Source organism: Chionomys nivalis, chromosome 1 (assembly GCF_950005125.1).
Source record: "Chionomys nivalis chromosome 1, mChiNiv1.1, whole genome shotgun sequence".
NCBI classification, from domain to species: domain Eukaryota; kingdom Metazoa; phylum Chordata; class Mammalia; order Rodentia; family Cricetidae; genus Chionomys; species Chionomys nivalis.
In genome coordinates, this window is record NC_080086.1 from 110,973,816 (window position 1) to 110,982,125 (window position 8,310).

The 8,310-nt window shown below is 44.2% G+C and overlaps 1 protein-coding gene across 2 annotated transcripts in view; it reads left to right on the top strand.

Moving 5' to 3' along the window:
• Positions 1-8,036, top strand: part of LOC130888300 (cytochrome P450 4F6) — a 28,917-nt gene extending 20,881 nt beyond the window's left edge. The window contains exons 10-14 of one of the 2 annotated variants that reach the window (XM_057791218.1): positions 5,875-6,008; positions 6,103-6,167; positions 6,316-6,398; positions 6,763-6,929; positions 7,700-8,036. In XM_057791218.1, the coding sequence (XP_057647201.1) occupies positions 5,875-6,008; positions 6,103-6,167; positions 6,316-6,398; positions 6,763-6,929; positions 7,700-7,779 (529 nt within the window). In that variant the 3' untranslated portion in view covers positions 7,780-8,036. Of the gene's footprint in view, positions 1-5,874; positions 6,009-6,102; positions 6,168-6,315; positions 6,399-6,762 lie in introns of both variants that reach the window. The other variant, XM_057791217.1, reaches the window with a different exon arrangement.
• The last annotated feature ends 274 nt before the right edge of the window (positions 8,037-8,310 follow it).

An 8,310-nucleotide genomic window follows, 5' to 3' on the forward strand; every position in this document is an offset into this window, starting at 1 on the left:
GAAGGGAAGCATGCATCAGACAGTTTGACATGCTTAGGGGTCAGGGAGAGTAATGTGCCTGGATGCTTGGAAAATGCATGTGAGGACTAGGGAGGTTCCTCATGAGACTGGAGCTGGGAATACAACATTTAAAAACTATTACGAGTTTGAGCTTCCCAGTGGGTGGTGGCACACACCTTTAATCACAGCACTTGGGAGGCAGGAGGGGGCAGGCAGATTTCTGTGAGTTTGAGGCCAGCCTGGTCTACAGATTGAGTTCCAGGACAGCCAGGGTTACACAGAGAAACTCTGTCTCAATAAATCAACAAATAACTTGAGCTTTAATCAAAGGTGTGTCCACTGAAGACCTTTGGAAGTCAATGTAAGATCCAAGATAAACATGAGTGGGAAAGCCTTGTGTGGAAATTCAGGCTGCAATGTCAGAACTATGGAGACTGCTGCAGATTATAGTGCGTAGACTGGGCTACAAATAAGACTTTACTCAAGATGAAAAAAAGAAAAAGAAAAATGTGTGCTGTGCTTTTTAGGGCAGCCAGAATGTATCATGATTTTATCAAAACATTCCCAACTTAATGAACATTTGCCTAGCTTCCCATCTTTTTCTCTTATTTATTTATCTATTTATTTATTACTGTGTACTTGTGGGTTGTGCCTTTACCCTCTGAGCTTTCTTGCTGGTCCTTCAGCCTTTTCATCTAACAAACACAATGTAGCGAGTATCTGTGTACTTCAATTCAACCCTTTGTATCACGTGTGATGTGAATACCTGTGCAGAACAAGTTCCAAGACTTCGGTTGCTAAAGTCAGACCTTTAGAATATGAGCTGTTAAACTGTGTATTTAAAAATGCCTTGGGATTAGAGAAGTGGGATCAGCATCTAAGAGCACTTGCTGTTCCTGCAGAGGACCAGATTTTAGTTCCTAGCACCCACGCTGGGTGATTCACAACTGCCTGAAACTCCAACTCCAGGGAATCTGTTGCCTTCTCTGGTCTCTGCAGGTACCTTCATGCACACACACACATACATACACAACTACACATACACATAAATAATTTTAAAACATCACTCATGAGTTCTATAACATAGTAGCTCTTGGAAAATCCCCTTCCACACAGAGACCTGGAGAGTGCTCACTTCTTTGTGTCTTCAGTATATGTGTGGAACTTGGAAATGTTTGTGAATCTGAAAAGTTGTAGCTCACTCTGCTATGTGAATAAATACCACTGTACGTGCTAATGGTGTTGGACATGGCATTCATCTTTTGATCAGCCATGCATATGTCTTTTTCTTTGACAAATTACTTTGTTTTCCTATCTCTGGAATTTTTATGGTTTTTATTTTTCTTACTGATCAATACATTTTAAAAATGTTTTTAATTTTTGTTTTGAGACAAGCTGTCACTATGTAGCTTTGGCAGTCCTAGAACTCACTTATAGACCAGGCTGGAATCTAGCTCAGACAGATCTGCCTGCCTCTGTGTGAAATCACAAGCACATACCAATACATCTAGTGTTGGAGGAGGCTGCTTGTTTGTTTCCCCGCCGCTCAGACTCAAAATAACCACACAGAAACTATATTATTTACAATACTGTTTGGCCAAAAGCTTAAGTGTATTTCTAGCTAGCTCTTACTTCCTAAACTAATCTATTTCCATTAATCTGTGCATCACTACAAGGTCGTGGCATACCAGCAAAGATTCAGCAGGCTCCAGCAGAGGTTTCTGTCTCCTGTGGCAGCTACATGGATTCTCACTGACTTTACCTACTTTCTCCTAGCATTCAGCTTGGTTCTTAAAACATTTTAAATGCCGTATTCTGTAGTTTTTGAAAGATCTGAAGAATATCTATCAATCTGAAAATACCTCTCTGTACATCTAGAAAACCTAACTAACATTACTACAAGCTTGACTATTATAGATGACTCTCTATGGACCGATATTTCTTAATTACACATTATATTTTTAAATGAGCTGCACAAGCACAATACCTTAATCAATAGCAGAAATATACATATAACCAAATTGACCTTAAATTTATGTCAGTAAACCAAGATCCATACCAATGCAAAGTATTCTCTATAACATATCCCCCTTTAAATGTAAACAAACATTTATTTTAGTTGGGCAAAGTAATTTTGGGGGATGTTCACAGCGACCTTTCTGGGGGGGTTTTAGTCCATAAAACCACATTAGTCTAGAAGGAATCCACAGGTTCTAATCCTCTGTGGAAATAAAAAAAGCAACAAATCCTTAGACAAAATTTTGAAGTCAAGATACCTTTAAAAAATATATATTTAGCCGGGCGGTGGTGGTGCATGCCTTTAATCCCAACATTCGGGAGGCAGAGGCAGGCGGATCTCTGTGAGTTTGAGGCCAGCCTGGTCTAGAAGAGCTAGTTCCAGGACAGGAACCAAAAAGCTATGGAGAAACCCTGTCTCAAAAATCAATATATATATGTATATATATAGCCTATACAATGAAATGTCTCTCTGTACTTAGTTCATTCACAGTCAAAAAACTCAAAGAAAACACAATAATATACATAATCTAGACTCTCTGTGTATTTTTCATCTTTATGTGGCTTATTTTTCTTATGCTATTACTTTTTCTACAAGTTTAATATCTTTTTTATAATCTTTACTCCTTTAACCTATGACTGTCTGTGATCTTTTATAACTGTCTATACTCTTTTTTCTTTCTCTCTCAAGCCTACATACATTTATTCAACACTGTGACCCATTTATAGGTTTTTTTCATCTGAATCTGTCTTTATATCTGTAATTATATTCTGACCAGAAGCACCCTTTTTCTTTATTATTGCTAAGCAGGCATGTCTAGGACCAACTCCATGGTCCTGCCTGCTTGCTCTGCCCAGTCCAACATGGTCAAAGTCCATTCACTGCTTTGAGACTGCTGAGTGGGACCCACACTTACCACCTCAACTCTGGTAACCAGTTGACCCATGCTGCCACCAAGTAACTTGCAGCATGCTGCCCACAAACCCCATTCAAGTGCTTGGCCTTCTAAAAACCAGGTTGTGCTGGGAAGCTGCCATTTTAGAACCGCATGTTTTGGGGGTATTTGGGTTTTTTTTTCTGCTACCACTGAATCAGAAAGACCTCTCTTAAAGAAGCCATGGTGCTCTTACTTGCCACAAGCAAACAGAGCCCATCCAAGGGAAAAAAGAAATGCTCTCTCAGGTTTTATGGATGTAGTCACCCACATTGGCACCAATTTGTTGGGGGGCTGCTTGTTTGTTTCCTGGCCACTTGGACTCCCAAAATTGTCACACAGAAACATTACTATTTGCAACCCTGTTTGGCCAATAGCTTAAGCGTATTTCTAGCTAACTCTTACTTCCTAAACTAACCCATCTCCATTAATCTGTGCATCACCACAAGGTCATGGCCTACCAGCAAAGTTTCAGCAGCTCCATCAGAGACATCTGTCTCCTGTGGCAGCTACATGGCTTTTTACTGACTCTGCCTACTTTCTCCTAGCATTAGGTTTAGTTTTCCTGCCTAGCTGTATTCTACCCATCAAAGACTAGAGCAGCTTCTTTATTCATTAATCAATAAAAGCAACACATATACAGAAGAACTTCCCACACCAATCTAGCAATTATTTAACCTTTAATTTTTATACATTTTCATATATGTGTATGGCTGCATGAGTGTCTGCCCTGTGTGTGTCAGAGATGACAGAAGAGGGCATCAGATACCTTGGAACTTGAGTTAAATACCACCGTGAACCAGTTAACGTGGGTTCTGAGGACCACACTCAGGTCATCTGGAGGAACAGTAAGTGCTATTAACTATTGAGCAATCCTTCCAGCTTGAGAGCTTTAAAAGTATGTGTATGATATGTGTAAGAGGGTGGACATGTGTGTATGGGTGTTTGCATGTATGCAGACAAATGCATGTACATGTGTATGTGCATGTGTATGGAGGACGGGTGCTGACATCCGATGTCTTGGTTTTTCTCTACTTCCTTTACCTACGGTCCCTCTCTGAACAGAGCTTGCCTGATCTGCCTCTGGGTCAGCTATGACCTCCTGGTTGGAGATCCAAACTTCACTCTTCATGCTTGCATGGCAAGCATTTTATCTAATGAGCCATTTTCCCAGCCCCCAAGAACTCATGACATATTCAAAGTCTCTTTCTGGTTCTTCTTTATTAGAGATAGAAAAATCATTCTGGTCTTATCAACCATCTATAACCCTAAGAATGTTTAGTTTACTGCTTTCTATTTTCAGTGCCAGGGATGGAACCCTGGGCCTTGGACACAGTAGGAAGTGCTATTGCTTGAGCTTCATCCCCAGCCCTAGTTCATCGTACAGACCTTGTTTTTCAGGTACCCTAGTATTGGGTCCCTGGGCTACCATCTGTCCACTATAGGTAGCCTCTGTACATGTCTACATCCCCAGGATCAATGCATGAGTCCCCTCTACCACCTCACACCTGAGCCAGTCTTCATATCTTGTTAATTCTTACCTGGAATAGACGTGATGTAACACCCCTCCCACTGCCAGAAGTCTTTCATCTTTGTTAACTCATAATCTAGTGTATTTACCCCTTCCTCCTCCCCTTCCTTCCTTCCTTCCTTCCTTCCTTCCTTCCTTCCTTCCTTCCTTCTTCCTTCCTTCCTTCCTTCCTTCCTTCCTTCCTTCCTTCCTTCCTTCCTTCCTGTTTGTTTTTTGAGACGGGGTTTCTCTATGGAGCCCTGGCTCTCCTTGAGGTCACTCTGTAGACCAGGCTGGCTTCAGACTCACAGAGATCTGCCTCCCTCTGCCTCCCCAGTGCTGGCATTCCCCATTTTCTTTAGTCACCACCTTGCTCATCTTCTTGACAAGCTCTTATTCTGTTGACCTATTAGCAATTGCATAGCCTATGCTGGGCTTGGCCTCCTTCTGCCTCAGCTTCTCAAGTCCTACAGTTATAGATGTGAGCCACAACATCTGGGATGCTGTTTGATCTTTAAAAAAAATTTTTTTTTTTGAGATAGTCTCTTTCTACTTAGCCCTGGATGTCCTGGTACTCATTATGTAGACCAGGCTGACTTGGAACTCACAGAGTTTCACCCGCCTCTGCTTCCTAAATGTTGGGATTAAGAATGTATGCCACTAAGCCAGTCTTCCTTTGGTTTTTATAGACTTGTCTATCTATGTAGCCCAGGCTAGCCTGGAATTTACCACCTTTGTCCTTTTATCTGCAGGAATAATAGACCCAACTTGGACATCTCTTTTTAGATATCTTATGCTTGCTCCCCGCCCCCCCCCCCGAATTCTTAGTTTATACCCTTTCTCTACTTTTCTCCTGGGTCATATGTTCTTTATCTGTTGATTTTCAAGATTTCCTGAGTGTGTGTATGCACGCGCACCCTCTTTATTTTACCAAATATTAACTTCTCATGTATTCATGAGCATATCTGGAGTGTACTAATATCCCTTTTATTCCAGCACTTAGAAAGTAGAAGCAAGGGAATCAAGGTTAAAGGTCATCCTTCATTACATAACTAGTTCAAGGTGAACATCAGACCTGAAAAAAACCAAAGCCAAGGAGATACAGAGAGGGCTCAACAATTAAGAGCACTTAACTATTTTTCCAGAGAAATCTAGTTTAGATCCCAACACCAACATCAGACAGGCCACAACAACCTATAATTCCACCTCCAGGGAATCTGACACCCTCTTTTGGCCTCCACAGACATATGTGGGAGACACATGCACACTCATAATTTAAAAAAAAAATAGTTATTTTTTAAGAACAATAGTTTTGGTACAGAACTGTGTATGGATCAGTCTCACCGAGTGGCAGAGAGGCTGGGCAGGACTTTTTGGTCTTGCTCCTGGTTAACTATGTGGCATGTTCCTTAGGGACGACCTGGCCCAGCTGCCCTTCCTGACCATGTGCATCAAGGAGAGTCTGCGGCTGCATCCCCCGGTCACAATGATCTCCCGCTGCTGCACCAAGGACGTTGTGCTGCCAGATGGTCGGGTCATCCCCAAAGGTGCCCTACATATCAGTGGGAAGAGGGGTCTGGTTAGGATGGAGGTCCCCAGAAACAAAGTGGACCTTTTCATCGTTGTCCCCTTACTCGACAGGGAATGTCTGTGTCATCAGCATTTTCGGGGTTCATCACAACCCTTCCGTCTGGCCAGATCCTGAGGTGTGACCCTGCCCTTTCCCCAACTCTGGGACCTGGGGAAGAGGCCTACCTGGGAAATCATCCGGCTTTTTCTATGTTTGTCTTTTCTGCGGCCAGCAGAATGTGGTGGGAGACACGACCCTTTAGCATAGTCTTGCCTGGCTTGCAGGTCTATGACCCCTTCAGATTTGACCCAGAAACTCCACAGAAGAGGTCACCTCTGGCTTTTATTCCCTTCTCTGCGGGGCCCAGGTGAGATCGGTGATCTTGGGGTAAAGGGGGCAGGAATCTGGGTCCGATGGTGGGGACAGGGGAAAATTGGGTCAAGATTCCTTACCGACCTTTGCTTGGGTTGTGGGCAAAAGCCTGCAAAACGCAGGGCTGCAAGGTCAAAGGCTCTGTACTCAGTGTCCTGCCCTGGTCTGAGTTGGCACTGAAGCTATGGTAGGCCCCAGTAATACAGAAGGCCATGCAGGGTCCCAGGCACATCAGTGCCCTTCTGCCCCTCAGACTGACCAGGCGCATCAGAGACCCGGTCAGATTGGGTCCGAGGGTGTGTCTGGCTTGGGAATGACTGCACGGGTCCCGGTGCAATCCCCACCCTGTCCTCCCGCAGGAACTGCATAGGACAGACTTTCGCCATGAGCGAGATGAAGGTGGCGCTGGCGCTCACACTGCTGCGCTTCCGTGTCCTGCCTGACGACAAGGAGCCGCGCAGGCAGCCAGAGCTGATCCTGAGAGCGGAGGGCGGGCTGTGGTTGCGGGTAGAGCCGCTAAGCACGGGTACACAGTGACCTCCACACCTGGCCTGGTTCCACCACACCCACCCGCTTACCTCTTTAGATTTCTGAATAAGTAGAACTGTCTTTTATGCCTGGGCGGCGAGCACCAATTGAGAATTTGACGCCAAGATCCTCACTGCCTCTTGCTGATGAGTGTTCTCCTGGAGCTCAAGCCTAGACTTCATCCTATGAGAGCTACCACAGGTGTTTTGAGTAGGAGAGAGGAACAGTCTTTCCGGCAGAATTGAGTCTCTGTGGTCATTGAGGCAAACCCTTAAATTCACCACTATTTGCCGCCCCTGGCATCCGTATACCCAAAGAGTCTGGAATGTTCACATGGAAGCTCCAAGCCCCCTTCTCTGTTGCTGCCTCAGTCCAGACTCCACTCCTGAGAAAGTCCGCCAAACAATGACCCCCTCCCCAGGGATGTTCAAAACTACTCCCACAGGGTATTAAAATGCCCCCGCCTCCCCCCCCCCCCCGGAACAAACACATGGGTTTTCAGTCTTCCTTTCCTATCTCCTCTCTGCAGGGCTAGAAAGCCATCCCGGAGAGTGATATGTATTAAACCTGGGCTTTTTCTAATTTGGTCTGATTTGGATTATTGCATCTGCGGAGAGGCTTATTGGGATGCAGAAACTTTCCAACTACGTTTCCACCTTTTTATCCTCTTTCGTCAAACTTAGAGCGATCCTCCTGCTTCTTCTGTCTTCTTGATGCTGCACTTACAGAAGTGGGTCGCTACGCGAGACCCGACTTGATAAGGGATAGTTGTAGAATCTGAAAACAATTGTTCCTCAAGCTTGGAACACTGGAGGATGGTGTTAAATAATTTTCAGGGCTTGAGATAGCTAACGCAGCTAAAATTTAAATGAAATCATACTGACAGGCTCCCCTGCTTTCTTTTGTCTTTTCAGCAACCTTGCTGAAATAGCGAGTCTCTCACTGTTTGCAGGAGGCTCTGGCAAGCTTACCTTATCGAATCATTTCTGGGCTTTGACTTCTCTTTTCCCCGTCACAAGACCATTAAAATTGAAGTTCAGGGGCTAGAGTGATGGCTCAAAGGTTAAGAGCACTGGTGGCTCTTCCAGAGGTCCTGAGTTCAATTCCCAGCAACTATATACATGGTGGCTCACAACCATCTGTAATGAGATCTGATGCACTCTTCTGGTGCGCAGGCAAACATGGAAACAGAACCTTGTATACATAATAAATAAATTAAGTCTTAGAAAAAAATTAAGCCTTGGCTTTTGCTGTAGGCATGCTTAGTTTAAAAAATAATTGAGTTTCAGTTGGGCATGGTGGCACATGCCTATCCTTCCCCTACTCAGGAGGCTGAAGGAAAGGATCATTAGAGACTAATGATTGAAGTCAGCCTGGGC